The 18623-nt window shown below is 44.1% G+C and overlaps 2 protein-coding genes across 5 annotated transcripts; both read left to right on the forward strand.

The window, feature by feature from the left end:
• The first annotated feature begins 1458 nt into the window (after positions 1–1458).
• LOC108752433 (carbonic anhydrase-related protein 10) lies at positions 1459–9840 on the forward strand. Of its 4 annotated transcripts, none has more exons than XM_018493241.1 (10): positions 1459–1845; positions 4993–5307; positions 5849–5899; positions 6002–6330; positions 6536–6631; positions 6725–6791; positions 7558–7712; positions 8809–8937; positions 9014–9059; positions 9284–9840. In XM_018493241.1, exons 2-10 carry the CDS (start codon positions 5244–5246, stop codon positions 9298–9300), a joined length of 954 nt encoding a protein of 317 aa, XP_018348743.1. In that variant the 5' UTR covers positions 1459–1845; positions 4993–5243; the 3' UTR covers positions 9301–9840. The 4 variants fall into 4 exon arrangements, with proteins under 4 accessions (XP_018348743.1, XP_018348742.1, XP_018348745.1 ...); XM_018493240.1 differs by having other exon boundaries at positions 5196–5307; XM_018493243.1 differs by lacking the exon at positions 1459–1845 and adding an exon at positions 2311–2475 and having other exon boundaries at positions 5196–5307.
• Positions 9841–12330: 2490 nt separating this feature from the next.
• LOC108752462 (leucine-rich repeat-containing protein 24-like) lies at positions 12331–15831 on the forward strand. The gene is made up of 3 exons (XM_018493291.1): positions 12331–12418; positions 12494–12738; positions 13270–15831. The coding sequence occupies exon 3, from the start codon at positions 13410–13412 to the stop codon at positions 15450–15452; it is 2043 nt and encodes a 680-aa protein (XP_018348793.1). The 5' UTR covers positions 12331–12418; positions 12494–12738; positions 13270–13409; the 3' UTR covers positions 15453–15831.
• The last annotated feature ends 2792 nt before the right edge of the window (positions 15832–18623 follow it).

Below are 18623 nucleotides of genomic sequence, written 5' to 3' on the forward strand. Positions count from 1 at the left end.
TATAATACGTACGTGCCGTATGCTCGCATTTATAACATTTATCATAAATACCTACGACGTTTTCTTATACAGCCTGCACGTTAATACGTATCATGTACCGTCACAATTTGTGTCGCGTCATAATGTGCAAAAACACGTTAATGGTCCACACGTCAGTTGTTAATAAATTCGTGCCAATCAATCTAATTTCCGCAACGCGATAATTATAATTCGAATATCCGTTCAGAATTGTATATCTACGTTTGTGGTGGTTCAAGAAATATCCAGATGGGATGGGATCAGTTTGCCGATATCCCCGATGGATTCTATAAATTCCTGGCATACTTCTCCGGAAAGCGGGAGCAACCCTGGGATCGACCGACCGAACGCCCGATATAATAGCGCGCTCTGGTTACGCGCGGCAAGTCTCGAGAAGAAAAGAAACGCGAATCCGATGGCCGAAGAGGCACGGAGGTAAAGACGAGGGGTAAAGACGAGAGAAAGAAAGAGAGAGAGAGAGAGAGAGGAGGAGGAGGGGAGGGGGAGGGATTCGCTCCAAGATTTTCCGACCCTCGATCCCTCTCCCTTTTGTGCAATCGAGCGCCGCCGCTTGCATACAAAGGGAAGGGAAATTGCAGAGAGCGGCTTCGAGGTCGCGCTCTACGACATTGCGCCCTTATCCGGCTTACGATTCCGGACGGTTCCTCGCAAGAGCGGGCTCGTCTCCTACCGAAGGAGCGCAACCAACCCACCCCTTTGAGGCAAATAGGTCAATTCGCCGTAATTCGAGCCGGCTCGCGCGGGATTCCTTCATGACTGAAGGACGGAGGAGAGAGAGCGTCTCCGCTCTCCGGGTGGGCTCCCTTTCCCTCATGCTTTCCATTCCTCTTATTCCGACTCATGCCAGAGCAGTGGCTCGAGTGCGCAAACGTCCCGACGACGAGAAACGATGACGATGGTGGCTAAGAGCGAACGGACGAACGGGCGAACGTGCGAGCGTACGGAGGCACAGGAATCTCGTCCCCCGTGTCCGGACGCGTCGATGCGGCGGCCGAACAAGCGCGAACGTAGCGAGCGAGCTGAGCGGGCAGAGCGGGCAGAGCGGGCAGAGCGGGCCGCGCAGGAGGAACGAATACGAAATAGATCGCGCGCGCGAGAGGGGCGATGAAAGAGGGAAAGGGGAAAGAGGGAAGGTGAGGTAGGCAAAGAGAGAGAATGGAGAGAGCGCTCAGCGCACACGCGGAGGGTAGAGAGGAAGACACACCTGGCGCGTGCGCCACGATAACGTCGAGAGTGAGTGAGTGAGTGAGTGAGTGAGTGAGTGAGTGAGAGAGAGAGAGAGAGAGAGAGAGAGAGAGAGAGAGAGAGAGATGCCGAGGGTAGCTGGCGTGCGAGGGATAGAGAAAGGGATTTAAGCGAGAGAAGGGGTATAGGGGGTGAGGACGCGCGAGGAGGGACGTATACAGTCGCCTCGTAGGGCAGTCGTTCCTCCTTCGTCGTTCCTTCGCCGCCGTGCGCTTTTAACGAAATTATTCCGTGATCGAGAGGGAAAAAGAAACAGAAATCGGTAGGAACAGGTGGAGGAAATATACGAGATAGAATCGGAGAGAAAATCGGGCGAATAAAAGAGACAGGGAGTATCTGTGGGAAGCTTTCGGGCGCCGGGCCGCGAATCGGCGAATCTGCCGCGACGCGCACGGCGGCATCGTCCTCCGGCGGCATCGTCCTCGAAGGGGACACCGGCCTCCTGCGTGGCGCGCGTCGTCGTGGCCGCGGTCGACGGCGAAATCGGTGGAAGAAGTGGTGCGCCGGCGGAGAAGGAGGAGGAGGAGGAAAAGAAAGACGTCGTCCTTTTCGTCGTCCACGGTTAGTATCCCCTAGTGGTAGTTCAACGAGCAAAGGCGAGAGTGAGAGAGGCGAACCGTACAGAGAGGGTAGGTTTTCTTTCTTTCTTGGTGGAGGATATGTAGAATTCTTTTTTGTCGCCGGTTCGCGCGCGCGAGATCGAAATCGTCGAATCGTCGACGAAAAGCGGAACGGAAGCTTCAGGACGGCGCGGAGAAAGCACGTTCTCAGCGATCGCCGCTTATTGATTTCCGCAAGGGAGACGCCGCGCGCGTTCCCCATTTCGCGTTCTCGTCACGCGAATTTTCGGCCGCACCGTTCGTTCGTCGCCGCGTCGCGGCGTTTCGCGTCGCGGACCCCGCGATCGATTCGCGCGCGCTCCTGCCCCCCGTCGCACCTGCGTGCACCTACTCTCTTTCTATCTTCCTCTCTTCCTCTATTTCTCTATTCCTCTTTCCTCCATCTCTCTTTCCCTCTATACTTCTCAATCATCCTCGATCAGCACCCGTAAATCCGCTTCCGCGTCGAATGTGCTGAAGACGGTTTAGCAGTTGACAGGATAAACGTCAGGATATGTCTTCGTCGCGTGACTGCGCGCGGCGTCGCGGCGTCGTGAAGATGATATGAAAAGCAAGACCATCCAGGTATGAGGTAGCGAGCAACTGAAGCACGAAGCTGTAAGTAGAAGCGATCAAGTAGAAGCGGGATATATATGAGGAAACGAGGGAAATAGATACGTGTAAAGGGAAACGTGGCGTGTGAGAATACAGCGTACGAAGCAGAAGCGGATTAAGGTATGAAGGAATCGCGATTTACGAGAGGAAAGCAACCGTAGCGAAAAGCGATCGAGAGATGTAAGAGAGATGGTCGATATAGACGCGATAAGAAAGGAGGGTGAGGCGAGGGAGGGGGGAGGAATACTTTTCTTCTGTGTGAAAACGAGACACCCGCGTCGGTCCTTACCATCGCGTTTGTCTGGGATTCAGAACGCGCGGATGGAATGTTTGTTGCTCGGGACGGAGAAGCTCGCCGGCGGTGGAACATCGTTCGATTAATCGATTAGCGGTGATAACAATTTGAGTTTAGCCACTCGCTCGGCCTGGAAACGCGAAGCAACAAGAGATGAACGCTTGCACTCTGGTAATACGGTAAATCGATCAAGATTCCTACGCGCATCGTTTCTCGTGGGTATGACGGACCTCGCGAAATATCGAGTTAAGCCCCTTCGAGTCACTAAATAAAAACTAATGAAGCTGAACGTACTACAAGTGTTAATTATTTCGAACGGTATAACGATAATTTGATATTCTTTCTCGCGAAGAAAGTAAATAATTAAATTGGCTAAATTATGTTGAACGATCGAATATCACATAGCACTTCTCTAAGTGTGAGATATTTTGTTAAAATTTGTATATGTATAATTGATTTTCAAAATATGAGACTCACGCATAAAATTAGTCATACGGTATAATGCTAAGTATAATCGTCATTGTTTTCAACAATTATTGCTAAAAGTAATAATGCAGTTTTGCAAAATTATATTCTCGTAAAAACTCAAATTTTGACTTTCTTGTTCGATTGGTGATCGTTCATATTGGTTCTAAAAACTAACTAAAATGTAATAAAAATCCAGTTATTTTTTTAAACAACACTGACATTTCTCTAAATGCTGAGTGATTTGTACGTAGAAACAGGTTGACAAATTTTTAAAATGTCATAGTACAGTATCGAATTTTTCTTTGTCAGTTTTAAAGCGTTTCACTTCAAAATTTTTAACGATTCATCTCGAATAAAAAAAATGTCAAATAATGACAATGATTAGAAGGAACTAGTTTTTATCGATGTGCGCGCGCCCAAGAATTGTCTTTAATTTCAGATTAGTTCAATTCACTTTCTCTGTTTATATCGCATATACGAGTATAATTCTAATATAGAATATTATTTATTTAACCAAGAAAGGGAATAAGTTTATCATTAATTCCGATCTTATTAGACTTAATGATAAATTGATTTCTCTTTCCAAGTCAATTTCGTAACGAATCTATCTTGTGTGATCTGATTGATTATTTTTTAGTTATATTCGCATTTCTTGAATTTATTTCTGACGAGAACAGTGAAAATTCAACAATGAACACAAACTTCTAGCGTTTTGGGAGAAAGTCCGTTTGTATCGGTCGATAGGCGACTAAAGCAGGATGAAGTGGCTACGTGCGAAGCACGATCGATGGGCGCGAAGGCTCGAGATATTTCAGCAGCGAGTTTCGATGCGCGATAAAAGTATCTATCTCGAAGACACATCGGCGAAGTCGAGGCAAGAAAGAAAGAGAGGAAAAGAGAGAGAGAGAGAGAGAGAGGGAGATAGAGAGGAAGAGAAAAAGAGAATAAGCCGCGCGGCTGACGCGGCGACGACGAAGAGTGGCTATCCTTTGAAATTCACGAGCGTGCGGAGAGCACGTATTCTCTCTCTCTCTCTCTCTCTCTCTCTCTCTCTCTCTCTCGCTCTCTCTCGCTCTCGCTAGCTTCTTTTCTTTTTTTTTCTTCTTCGCGTGGATGGACGTGTGGAGATCCGATCGATCGATCGAAGCGAGCCGCGCACTCGAGTTTTCCCTGACCTAAGAATACACCGCTCGAGTGCCGTGGAGGAACCCGGGGTGAAGTGGACTCCACAGAATGGACCAGAGTGGGGATCGAGCGAAGAGAGAACCCCGCCCCCATTTAAGCGACGCCGGACAACGATGACTGCGGATTTTGTCTCTTCTTTCTTACTCGTAATGCTCGAACTCGCGCCTCACTTGATACTTCCTCTGTTGCATGCATTCCGCGAAAATACTGCGAATAATAAGAGAGACAGAGAAAGAGCCTTTCCTCCCGTTGCCGAAGACAACGGATGACTGATCCGATTACGGACTTGTTGTAACGGCTACGCGAGAATTCACACGAACGTGAGAGTCACCCGCGAGTGTTATCGTGCCACACGATAATCCTCTCGTGCGGAACGAGCGTCAGAGATGCAAATTCAACGTCGATGTTCGTCGACGTCGGAGTCGTCGCGTTGCGTGACGCCAAACGATTAGATTAGAACCGACGACGGCGGTTCGCGGATTTTCTTTCTTTTTTTGTTCTTTTTGGAGGGGCGGTACGGTTGACGGATCAATTACGTTATCGTAGATCGTCAAGTTTCTCTCCCTCGAAAGTTACCGAGGCTCATCGGAGAGTCTCTCGTGGATGGTTCAGGCTGTTGAAGTTACCCGAGAGGGCGAAAGTCGCGACCTCCGCGGGCCTCGGAGGGGCACATGAAAGGGTGCGCGACACGCGAGCACTTTCGAGCCCAGCCCGTGAATCAACTGGTTCTCCTTCTCTCTGTGTCGCAGAAACGAACCGAATGATGTTCAATTGACGAAGACCGCAGAGCGCTAGGAATGGCCCCCTTCAGTTCCGTCTTCCTGGGTGTCTGGGGAGTGTTTGTTGTCATTTTGATAAAAGGTTGGTATGTCCAACATCGTTATAAGTTTCTAATATTTTTCTATACGTAATTCTCAATAAAAAAAATTTTTTCATTATCCTATGTTTGTCTTTATTACCTGATAGACATTATTTTGGACGTGAGCCTTCTTTATTTGAAACAATATTATGTAAATTGAAACAGCCATGTTCAATATATATTTGTATATATAAAATATAATATTTTAATTTCACAATGTATTTTAATTCCGATATATTTATCAAAGTTTGATAACGCTGCTATTATTGAATTTTTTTATATAAGAAATTCGAGTATTAAAAGCTTTTTACTCTATGGACGTTGGATCATTCAATCATAATTCAGTGAATAAATAATATTATGCTATTAGAAGCTATTATGACGTCCGATACATTTACTTAATGCGATTCAATCAACACAAAGAGTCTTTTGTCCTCATTCTCAGCGCCAAACAATGCATTTATCCAATTCTCGTAAATTTATGCTGAATTATCGGATTTCTCATAGAGATTATATCACTTATTAATAACAAAATATTTGCAGAATCGACACCCGTTAGCTGGGAGGAATGGTGGACATACGACGGTATTTCTGGTAAGCCAGATCGCTCTTTTCAAATAAATTATCATTATCAATCAAATATCCTTCTCTTTTGTTATCTAATATGATCTGAAAAATTCCTTCGATTATTCAAAGGTCCTGCCTTCTGGGGTCTCATCAACCCGGAATGGTGGCTCTGTAACAAAGGTCGAAGACAATCACCAGTCAATCTCGATCCTAATCAATTGCTTTTCGACCCGAATTTACAACCGCTCCATTTGGATAAGCACAGAATCAACGGCGTACTGGCGAACACCGGCCATAGTGTTGTGTTCGCCGTGGAGAACGACACCCGCCATCCCGTCAATATTTCCGGTGGTCCGCTCAGTTATCGTTATCAATTTCACGAGATTCATTTGCACTTCGGCGCGGACGATCGCATCGGCAGCGAACACACCGTCGATGGACATGCGTTTCCTGCCGAGGTACGAAATGAGACAGAGAGACAAGTAAAAATATCTCAAAGCCTCCGACATTCCTCGCGATCTTTTCCGTTTCAACTTCAAAGCTTGTTTGTGGAAGAATTTAATCGAAATTAAATTCTCGTTGATGCACTTAAGTTAAAAAGAAAAAAAAAGTTCTTTAATCTTGAATTCTCTAAATACGTTTCAAAGCCTTTTGTTCTCGTAGCTTCAGATATTCGGCTTCAACTCGCAGCTCTATAACAACTTCACGGACGCCCTGCACAGGGCGCAGGGGATCGTGGCGGTATCGCTTCTTTTACAGGTACATGCACAATCTCTCTTATAAATGCTTATCACATGTTAAATAAAGCTCGGAATAAGCGATACGTCATAGGCGATCTCGGTCCTTTTCTAGGTGGGCGATCTCTCGAACCCGGAGCTGAGAACGTTCACGCAGCAGCTGGATAAAATCAAATACGGAGGTGAGAAATCCAATAACGTAACGAATTCCGGGATAACAGTACGACGCGGAGGAGTAGCGATCAATTGAACAAAAACGATAATCTAGTTTTAGCAGACGAATTTTAGCTGCATGAGTTTAAAAATTCTCAGAGAGTTCTCATATCAGTCAAGATTAGCATATCGAACGAATTAATGCAGGATTACATTTCTTTCATAACGACGCAACGGACGAATATTTATAAAATACCACGTTTTTTTTTTGGCAGGGATGAATAATGTTTAACTCAAATAACATTTTAACGATACGTTTTAATAATACATTAAGAATTTTGCTTCCACAAATCGATAATTGATAAAAATTGAAATATGTATATTAACGCGTTCATTTCTCATTTCTCCTTTTTTCTGTATAAATTAACGTTTTGAGATAAAAGTACAATTCGAATGAAAAAGTTGGAAGATTGATGTACCTTCGAAAGTTTGATGGCAGCATGCGTTATAACTTTTTAAGAAACTTTGCACGGGCTATTGTCGCCAACTTTTTATCGGGAAGATAAATCGATAATTACCATCATTCTTTAAGGGAACGCGAGTGTTCTTTGACGTATGCAAATACAATCGAGCGGGTGTATGCACGGTAACTTCAGTGATACGTAACAATATGCGTATCAGCTGTGTGTACCATGGCATCGGGCAGCAATCGGGCAGTAACACGCGTACATTGCACGTGTATGCATTACGTATACACGAACGAAGTTGACGTTATCGATCGTATGAATTGCACAGGGCAGGCCATGGAAATTAAACGTTTCGGGGTGCGCGAACTTCTGCCGGACACGAAGCATTACATGACGTACGACGGCTCCACCACGATGCCGGCGTGTCACGAGACCACCACATGGATCATCCTCAACAAGCCTATATATATCACCAAGCAGCAGGCAAGTATCGCCGCTGCCGGCTCTTATAAAATGCATGCACACGCCCCCGCACTCGAGCGTTCGCGCGCGCGACGCGAAGTACGGCGGCCCCACTCAATTATGCAATTCCGATCATTAAGAGAGACAGAGTCTTTGAAACCGTCGAGGGACGACGGTCGTGCTTTAACGAATGGATAAAGTAAGTTGCAAAATAAGGGTGGAAATGAGGCACTTACTAAGCTCGTATCTTCGAGCAGTGTAATCATAAATCACGCTTGACGGGTTTTACAGGAATCTCTAAAAGAAAAGAAAAAAAAACAAAAAAGGACAGTGCTTGACATTTAGTCGTTTGTTCTTTCAAGCGTAAAATTGACTAAGAAACGTTTTGATTTCAAGACTGAACAAAATGTTCTCTATAGCGTAAAAATAACAAAATATTTAAAATCTTATTCTTCACGATAATCTTATTGTAGCGCACGAAATATGTATGTATATTGGCGAATACGTAATTAGCTCAGTGAGTTGCTGTTTAGCTTTTTCTCAAGTTAAGCAGCTGACTTTATTAATAGAATGGAGTTTCATTGAGAGATCTTATAAAAATAGCTGCGTGTAGTAAATCGACAAATGTTTGTTTCTAATGTATAACTTAAGCAATCTCATACTCATATAATAATATTTGTGTTAATCGATCACGTATTTAAATTAGCTATCCATCGGAATTGCAAATTCTGTTATTATTGATATCGATCGCATTCAGCGAGGTAATAAAATCACTTGTGCCTCGTACCATGTTATTCAATAACGAATGTTGATTCAGATTAAGGATGATTTTTATTTTTTATCTTTTATTTTTTGGGCATGATGTTTATGTAATATTCAAGCTCACTCATGACTATAAATACAAAAAATACATCGATAGATACAATCTCTTTATAGGAACGAATTATATATCACATTCATATAAAAATATATTACTTTTTTGTTAAATTTAAATAGTTTTTTCATAGTATCTTTTACTTATCTCAAATACTTTTTAAAAGAAGACCAGCATCCAAAATAATTAACTCTAAATTACTTATATTATGCTTTACAATTCTTATTTTCATAATTATTGCAGCTACACGCTCTGAGGCAGTTAATGCAAGGGGACGAAAAACAGCCAAACGCACCGCTTGCGAATAACTTTAGACCACCGCAACCCCTTCATCATCGTCCTGTTCGGACAAACATTGACTTCAATGTTCAGGTATGCTATAATAGTACCAATATGTATTTTTTCTATTATAAAAATAATTGCGCTAATTCTTATATCATGTGTTCAGGGTCCGAAGAATTGTCCGACGATGAACAAGGACATATATTACAAAGGTATTAAGCAAAAGTGATCAAACTCATATAGATCAATAAAATAAAATTAATATATACATTTCTAATCGTCGTAAAATTTACAAAATTACGCACAATTTTCTTTCTTTTAAATTATGAGAATTTTTATTGAGTTATTATTAGAATCTCTTTGCCTAGGAGCTGCCACAGCTTATAAAAAAGTATAATTTTTTCTTTGATAAAAATTCCATTGTATACCCTTTCAGCCAATAGCTGGAAATAATACCCAGCACTGCCGTGAGGTCAACATTCGCAGTAACTACGCTTCTCCCCGGAACGAGCTGGAACTTCGCTGTAAGGAAAAAAATTGACATATCAATTACAGGCGGGTGACGCCGGGTCACAAAAAAAATTACGGCAGATAGAATGCGCGAAGAAGACGACCGTCGACGCCCACGTTGAGGTCGAGATAAAAAAAAATGCTTCGTTGTACTTATTAGACGTGAATTGCCAAGTATGTTTCCAGTTAAATCAGAAGAAGAAAAACCAAATATACCTATAGATCACAAGTTAGACGAGATAAGCTAATCGTAAGATCTATTATTATATATATATCGGTAAACTATCGAAGAAAGCTATGACTATCGTGGCCTGCGCGAAGGGTTGAGAGATGCAATTATATGTATAAAAATTCACGCGCAACGGAGAGCGCTATCGCGAGCAAAAGTTTATACTATATTCTTGTAATAAAAGCTTGAAAAAACGCATAAAATGAGACATTTCCCGGTAGTTTTGCTCGATTTTTCCTCTACCCATCAATTAGCCGCTCTTGTCCTATGTAAAGAAATCTGCAGTTCTTCTTATCCTCGCAAAATCCGTCTAAATAATATATTTGTTGATAATTAATATATCCTGATATTATTTTTAATAAATGTTTGAAAGTGCGATTGAATTTCTTCATTATCTTCACTAATTGGAAACTATTTCCCATTTTGCTATTATCGATTTTCTTTCACGGATTTTCTTATCTAAATAATAGCTGCCTATGCTTCGATATTGTAACTTCAAAACCTACTTCGCTCTATAAAGTAGTGATGCAATGCTGATAGGTCAGAAGTTAAAGTTTGCAGAGACCTAAACTGAATATCGCAAGTGCACCTAGTCGATAACGCAGAATCCGCGAGTAGAATCCAATTAATCCTAGCTCAACGTTCAAACGACAACCTTAACGTCGCAGGGAAAATCCAAAGGGAAAATCGATTTCTCTTCGACGTAGCTGCGCCTGCACCAGTCAGACCATTATCAGCTTTCAGCGGATTCCGCGCTGTCGCGCCTCTATCGCTTCACGTCCTTATGACCGATTCCACTGAGGTACGTGAAACAATCTCCTCGGAATCCTTGCCTCGCGAGACACTAAGATACACCAAAGAAAAGTCTCAAAGAATGTTGAAGAAGCAAATGGGAAGGGGGTTGAATGTAGGAAGGGGAGGATATTACTATCATTGAACCGCTACCCAGAATTCGACGGTGCTGCCCGCAAACGGCTATGCGACTAGGAAACCGGAAAGGGGTGAACGGCACATAGCGGGGGGGGGGGGGTGTATTGAGAGAGCGAGAGGATAAGAGAGGGATAAAGAGGGAGGAAGAGAGAGGGAAACGCAAAGTGGGAAGATTCGTGCGAGAGAAAGGTGAACGCGGGGGTGGAGGGCGGAGGACGCAGAGGAGAGGGCGCCGCGTGCGCGAGAGAGGGACGGATACGCGGATACAGATCCGTCGTGTCGGTGGCCGCTGCGGCAAATCTGCGGCTCTCCGCGGCCGTTCGTCGAAAGACGGAGAGTGACGTGATATCAGGGCACCCGGCCTGGATTTGGGTGCCGACGCGCTATTCGCAATCCTCCAAACGGTCGCCTGGAGTATCTTTCACGGAGTAAACCTAAAGACCGAGAGATGATGGGCTCCGATGATGAAACGATCTCCGTGCAATCTCTATCACACCTTTCGCGCAATCCAGCAGAGATCGAATTTGACCAGAGCGACTTGTGCGGATGCCCGTTGTCGCCGAGGCTCCGCCGGTACAGAGATTAATTGATCGGCGAAGAGAGGAAAGCGTTGGAGGACATCGATGTCAGTCGACGACCTCATGGCGCAGGTGGGGGGTGTTCTCTCGTGAGAGCGAACACGGAGAAGTTTACGGTGGAGGGTACGCGGTGATGAGGAAAAACGTCGGCAAGTGTATGTAGCGACGTGTATATAGGGACGCATCGCCATTTGTTTCGAAAGAAGAAAGAAACGATAGAACGTTCTCCGTTCTTCACTCTTTCGTTCCTCGCGGGAATTCCGATGATAAGAACAGTCGTGTCCGCGAAGGTCGTTTGTCCCTCATTGATCTCTCGATACGTAACCGTGGCGGTGTAGTAGATAACAAAGTTTGCGTAAAGTCGCTGGACCTGTAAGTTACGGAACTGTAAGTTGCGGAGAGAGAACGACTGCGCGATATGGAGTCCGATGAAATTCCGAGGGTGTGAGACACAGTGTACGTTCGTCTTTAAGGTCGGTGGGAGGCTGTAAACGGTCCCGTGATTGATTAAACGCGTCCGCGGGAATCTTTTTCGCCCTGTTACATGCGCTAATTCGAGTTCACGAGGCGAGTTTACGTGTTTGAGGTAAACTGATGAAGGCCTGCGGTTGATGGCCGACCAACATCGCGTTCGTCAGTTCAGCCAAAGATCGGCCAACACCGCGGAGGGAAAGGGGGAGAAGCGAAGGAAGGCCGGAGGGAGGTCAAAAAGGATCCCAGTTGATCGGCGAAGTTCAGTACCGCGACCGACGTCGCTAATTCGCGCGACGAAGCACCTTGACGACGTTTACGAGCTAGATGGACTCTAGTAAACTGAAACTACTCGTACTGCCCGCCGCCAATTCAACGAGAAACTTTCGCCCAACTCAATTACGCTGCAACCGTGTCATATTCCGCGCCTGCGAAAGCCAGTGCGGAAAGGTGATACCGATCTACTCTTCGCCGCAACTCGGCAGACTCGTGTTCCATGAAAGAGCTAATCGTGGTACTACGAACGCTTCTTCACGATTAATTTATGATAAGTATAATAAGCAGCCTGGTGTGGATTACGACGCGCGCCGATGGGATGGGACGGGGCGAGGGGGGGAATGTTAGTAGCACCGTTAGCAGATTCAGCAATTAATATGGCGAGACAGGCATATTCCATCGTTGATTAATATGCTGACCGCGTAGACGAGCACCGAGGCGGGATTTAAAATTCATATCGGTCGCATAATCGATAGTTTGTCACGCGCGCTCTCTTTCTGATTTCGATTCTATACTTATGTGAGCTGCATATTAAATAAATAGCATCGTGGTGCGATCGTCGCAAGCTCGAACGCAAGTAAGTGTATTCCACTCCGACGTCGGTGATAACGTTAAGAATATAATTTATACGAGACTCGTAATCTTCTTCCAGATTATCGCAGCAGTTATAAAGGAGAGTGGCTGGCTGGATTACGGTCCGCGCGCGCTTATGGCGCTCACTTAATCAGGATGAGCTCTGAGAACTCGCTGACAATGCTGCTGGTGCGACAGAACCCGGAGAACTGGTCTGCGAAATGAATACCTCTGAGAGAAACAATGGAAGCGTCTACGCGAGCATGACGGCCTCATTCGCTGTCGTGGACGGCACGCTTAGACGGCCAGAAATGAGACTCTTGAGTAAGAGACTGAGAAACTTCTCGCCCGTAATTCTGTTTCCTCCCTTTTGTTCTACTCGCGCAATGCTGCCCGACGTTTTCACGCATTCCGTCATGTTATCTGTTTTAAATAGCTGCAAACTTTCACGCGCGTGTGTAAAGATATAACTTCTGCATATGAAATTCGTCTCTCATAGATGCTAGAAATCGAGGATTGTGATGAACGATCGTTTCGTATTAGCTCCTTCCCACAGCTCGAGATAGTTCTCCTCTAATCTGTCACAAGCTATCTGTTATTCCAGCAATGTAATATTTCTCCTTTTATGCGCGACATCTTTTGTAGACCACCGTCCTATTCTTCTGCCTATATTAAATTCCTGTTTTTCAGTAGTGATAGCAGTTCGCTACCGTTTGCGTTCGAACTCTAACGGTGTCTGACGACGATAAATTTGACGGGACGCGAGCACAAACCTTTGATGGGATGCCACGATAACCGCAAAGTATTGAGTACACAAACAATCGATTACGCTGATGCGAGGCCTTTGTTTCGTAGGTCCTCAGTGAAACGGAGAACTGTTGTCGTCGTCGTTACCGTGTTGCGGTGGAGCCAGCTGCCTGTTCTCGCCTCGAGGCGAGAAGAGGATCAGACGGGATCAGTAGACATCGGGTAGACACCGATAAAAGGACGGTGTTATGTTAGTGACAAGGCCTCACCCTCTAGGAGGGCGCATACTACTCGCCCTCTTCCTTTTAACGGGGTGTTTCGCTTTGCTGTCACGGGCGGCCGCTTTCCCGGATTGGACCGACTGTCCCGCGGTTTGCCGATGCAAGTGGACCTCCGGCAAGAAGTCCGCTTTGTGTCCGGACGCTGGCCTAACGTCGCTACCGGCGTCCCTCGATCCGGACATGCAAGTGCTCGACTTGTCCGGCAACAAGATACCTGCTCTGAAAGAGGAGATATTCAAACTGGCCGGCCTGGTGAATCTGCAACGGGTCTTCCTGCGTAATGCCGGTATCTACAGTATCCATGCGGATTCTTTCAAAGATATGAGGATACTCATCGAGATCGATCTGTCGGACAATCACGTAACGGCCTTGGAGCCGGATACATTTCTCGGAAACGAGCGTCTGCGCATTTTAATACTTAGCGGAAATCCGCTCGGTACTTTGCGTAATCTACAGTTTCCTGCACTGCAGCATCTGCGAAATTTAGAGCTACAACGATGCTCCTTGACTGAAGTACACGGGCAAGCCTTTGCCCGGCTAACCGGCTTAGAATTCTTGAAGTTGGATACTAACCAACTAGAATATTTGGAGTCCTCGGTGATATCCGGATTATCTCGCTTGAAAACCTTAACGCTAGATGGCAATCGATGGAGATGCGACTGCAGACTACGAGATTTCCGCACCTGGCTTATCCCCGACGTACCCAGCAAGTTGTACTCCGTGCCACAAATCTGTTCAGGTCCACCGAGATTGGAGGGCCGCAGATGGGAGGATGTAAAACCTACGGAATTTGCTTGTGAACCAAAAGTATTCGTCCTAGCGAGCAGCATACAAGAGGAGACCAACGGTAACCTCAGCTTGGCGTGTCGAACGAGCGGCGATCCCGAGCCGGAAGTTTGGTGGCAATTAAACGGTGGACCAGTTAATGCTACCAAATCGACTGATCAACCCTACATGGGGACTCTCGTCATTTACGCAACGTCCGAGGCTGGCATATCATCTAACGACAAATCTGCGTCGAGAACCGTTGGAGACCGATGGAGCAACCTGACCGTTTACAACGCCAGTGACAGCGACGCCGGCGAGTATGCCTGTTTTGCGAAGAATATCGCTGGTCTCGCACGAGACACAGTCAGCGTGGCAATACCTCGTGTTTATACGGCCCCGACTCTCTCCCAGAGTGACAACTGGCTGCTCTGGGTGAGTTTGGCTGGAGGCGGCGCGGCTGCCGCGTGTGCTTCCATCTCGGCCGTGTTGCTGGTTCTTTGTTTGTTCGGTGGAAATCGACGACACAGTAAACGGGAGAAGGTGAAGCTGCAAAGCAGCAGCAGTTTCGGCGACCAGGAGAAGAAGCTGCTAGACCTGTCCGTGACCACCACCACGACGCCCGGGAATAGTAACGACCGCGGCAGCGGTCACAGCAGCATCGGTGATGCGTGTAGCACCGGTGACCTCGAGTTGGCGGAGCGTAGCTCTATTTGCGATCCTATGGCCGCGGCCGCGGTCACCGTCGAGCGGCTGCGACCCGCGGACAACTCGGTGAACACGATTCGCGCGGTTCCATGCGCTGCCACGGCTACCGCCGGTGTATTTCCGCCCCCGCCGCCGGAATTTACCACCGGCGTGCTGCCGGCTGGGATCTTCGGCAATATCTTCATCTCCGTGTCATTGCCGCAGGACGCGTCGTCGGAGCGCTGCTATCCGGATCTCCTCGACATCCCCGTCCACGCGGTTAGCGGCGCTACGACCGCCGTTTCGACCAGCGGCAAGACCGCGGCTCTGCCGTCTGCAGCGGCGATCAGCGTATCTAGCTTCGCCACGCTGCCACGTCGGGCCTTGCGCTCCACCGAGGTCGCCGCCGGCTCGCCTTACGACAATATGGGGCCGCGCATTACGGCAAACGGCAGTTCCGCGTTCTCGTTAACGGACATAACGGATATGGACCTGCGGCTATCGCCGCCACCACCTCCGCGGATCATTCAACCGCCGCACGAGTTCGTTTCCCTCTAAAACACTGGATTCTTTTCCACACCGATTCGTATTGTCGCGCAATACTGATTTCATAATCGATAATATTCCGCTAATAGTGTTATCCTAATATATTGTGGAACATCCATTAGCGGCCGGGTATTATTGGATAACATCAATTAGCGTGCGGTAATACTAACCGTGTCAGGAATGGCTCACAAATCGACTCTTTGAGAACGCACGCGCTCGCTTCGAACGAGTGATCCGTATACGCTTCCTCGGTGGAGTTTTAAAGACGTGTCGAATCATCCTATCACGTATCGGTGTCGCAAATTTGATAGTGACGTCATATTGATTGTACTGAAGAATTTTTATCTCAATATTACGCGTTCGTTAGGTCATCGTGGACATTACAAATTTTGCAGCCTTAAAATATTAATCGCAATTCTGGACTGCCATTTATAAAATCAAAATTTCTAAATATCATTTATTTATGAAGATAAGTTACATAATACAAGTTAATAAGTGAATCTTTTAGCAATATATTAAAAGATTTTATCATTAAATATCGAATATTGTGTCGCTTTTTGTGCACCTAATCTCTATTTGTTATATACAAAATTATATAAAACTCAATCAATGATCAATAATCAAATGCAGATAACTCAAATATTTAAAGACATACAAAGTGTCTTTAATATTTTTTCATCATCTTCTGGACTTCCGCATTGCATTTAGAAAAATGTAATGAGTAGAGCATATCTCTAAGTGACTCTCGAGTATTTCATTATACATTGACAAGGAACATGTAAGCAACTACATAATTCTAGGAAATGGTCTCAACACATGTCGATGTACAATGTACAATGGGTGTTTTTTATTCATATAATTTATAGAGACACTTAATTATTATAAATATAAATGGAAAGAATTATTATGCGTGAAACTTAATAATATGTAATTTTCATAATAACAATATGATTTAATAATATAAACATAAAATTTAATAATATGAAAAGTAAGGTGGTTTATAATTTCAATTACATTTTAAATTTCATATTTATATCTACATTCGATAGATATATAATATTATTTTATAATTTAACAAGTTTTAAGATTTTTTTTTAACAAATAAATCAAGATTATTTGCTTTTTATAAATGTGATTATTGAGAAATTGATGGCAATATATCCTTGTGGAAAAATACTATCAGATTAATAAGAAAATCATTGAAATGAATAGTGTACAATTTTCGATTCGAGTGATTTTGCAATTATTTTCCATCATTTTTTCGCGAGTTCAATAGTACTTTTCTATAAGAGCACTCTTCCATAATCGTGATAACGATAGCGATGACAATAGATCTGTTTTTTATTGTTGTATGATCTGCACTAAAATTTTCACCAAACTTCAAACATATCTACTTCTATCTATTTCATTTTATAAGTACACTAATTTAGCTATAAACAATAGACTTATATTATCATTTTCAGATTTTTTCCTTGTTTCATAATCATTTACAATTGTTTATATCGCAACGGATAGAAAGATTTTTTATTTTTATAATTTAAATCTCTTTCCCGTCCCTTCATCTTCGCTACTAACATAATTAATTAATCTCGATTTGTGTTATCAATTTGAATTATAAATGGAAAGCAAAAATAATTAAAAGTTTATTAAAAGTTAACTTTTATCGCTGAATGAAAAACACCCATTTTTGGTGGGCACTTCGCAAATCGCATGAGTAAGTAGTTATCGGCGAGTAGCCGGAACCTCTTGGGAAACAACGAGAATGTAGTCGTGATTAGACATCTCCCGCGGGTGCAGTTTAAGTCGACGTGGTTCTTCCCTTCGGCATGCAGCGCGTTCGACGAATGCGGAGAAAGCGCCAAGAGAGAAAATCGATATCTCACTGTGTCGCGGCCGGCGTGTCACCGAGATTATAGTATACGGAGCATTCGATCGAAAGACTGATATCGGCCACAATTGTCCGACCTATCGAATATCTGTCTGTCTATGCTTGTCTGCCTTGCCCACTTGTCTGGCCAGCTGCCCGCGGCCGTTTGCGCCCATAATGAGTGTGTACGAATGATGGATGGATGCGTGAAGAACCTCTTAGACCTAAGTCTCTTCTAGTCTGCTAACAAATAATCCGAAATGAGGTGACTGTTTGTATATACACTTCACGACTACTTCTTCAAGACGAATGGACCTTCAATTAATTAGCGCGAGCGAACCGGTCGCGTCTCATTATCTTCCCTTCCATTCATTCTCCAAAGTGTATCACTAGTTTGTTACATATTCTCTACGTGTGTACATATTTGTTATTATATCACACATTCGTGTAAACGTGCGACTTGGACGTTACGAGCGTCGCACGCGCACGCCGGTGCGTTATACACGCGCGCGGAGATATTCATTATGAACACTTTGTCAATTAATAAAATCATTGAATTTTACATACATCGAGTCAATGATTTGTATTGTCTTGTTACGTTCGTTGTAAGAAAATAATGTACCGCGTATCGTATTATCTTCAATTGAATTCAATTATAACATTTATAACATTCATCGGCATGTAAATCACATTTTTTCGGATGAAAAATCAACGGAAGCATTGAAAATTGAAACAATATGGCATTGTTTTTCTGTACCCAATTTATACACTAACAATAAAACGAAACTATGAGGATTGTTCTTTTCCTATAAGATTTTACCTGTAATATAATTGGCTATGGCTTTCTATATTATGTACTAAAAGTGTTGTATCAAATTCCAAATGTTATTAGTAATAGAATCTATTTGTAAATTGTTATATGTAATCAAATAATTATGAGGAACACACTATTTTTAATTGAATTTTTGAAAATATGTACAGTCATCAAAAACAGATCACCAATTAGCTGAGCGTGTAAATCAAACTTTTATTTCTATTCTCCATTATTTGTATATAAAAATAAACATTGAATTGGATCGAGTATTTCGGAATAAAAATCTGCTTAAAATAGCATACCAAGTTACATCAAGATCGGTTGCTTCACCAGAGAATTGCTATTTCGTGACGATACTAGGCGACAGGATTGCATGTAAGATTATAAAGTACAGTATTTAAGTACAGATTATGTATTGTTGCATAATTTGCGTACAAAGTGCAAGGGTAAGATGGATCGCCTATGCAAGTAGGGAAAACGATCAAAAGCACCGCACGTTACA

Source organism: Trachymyrmex septentrionalis, unplaced genomic scaffold (genome assembly GCF_001594115.1).
Source record: "Trachymyrmex septentrionalis isolate Tsep2-gDNA-1 unplaced genomic scaffold, Tsep1.0 scaffold60, whole genome shotgun sequence".
NCBI classification, from domain to species: domain Eukaryota; kingdom Metazoa; phylum Arthropoda; class Insecta; order Hymenoptera; family Formicidae; genus Trachymyrmex; species Trachymyrmex septentrionalis.

Excerpts from the sequence above, each read along its gene's own strand:
- LOC108752433 (XM_018493241.1), top strand. The coding sequence starts at position 5,244 with ATGGCCCCCTTCAGTTCCGTCTTCCTGGGTGTCTGGGGAGTGTTTGTT. Across the intron at positions 5,900-6,001 it reads GACATACGACGGTATTTCTG|GTCCTGCCTTCTGGGGTCTC; the intron begins GTAAGCCAGATC and ends GATTATTCAAAG. Across the intron at positions 6,792-7,557 it reads GGATAAAATCAAATACGGAG|GGCAGGCCATGGAAATTAAA; the intron begins GTGAGAAATCCA and ends TGAATTGCACAG.
- LOC108752462 (XM_018493291.1), top strand. The coding sequence starts at position 13,410 with ATGTTAGTGACAAGGCCTCACCCTCTAGGAGGGCGCATACTACTCGCC.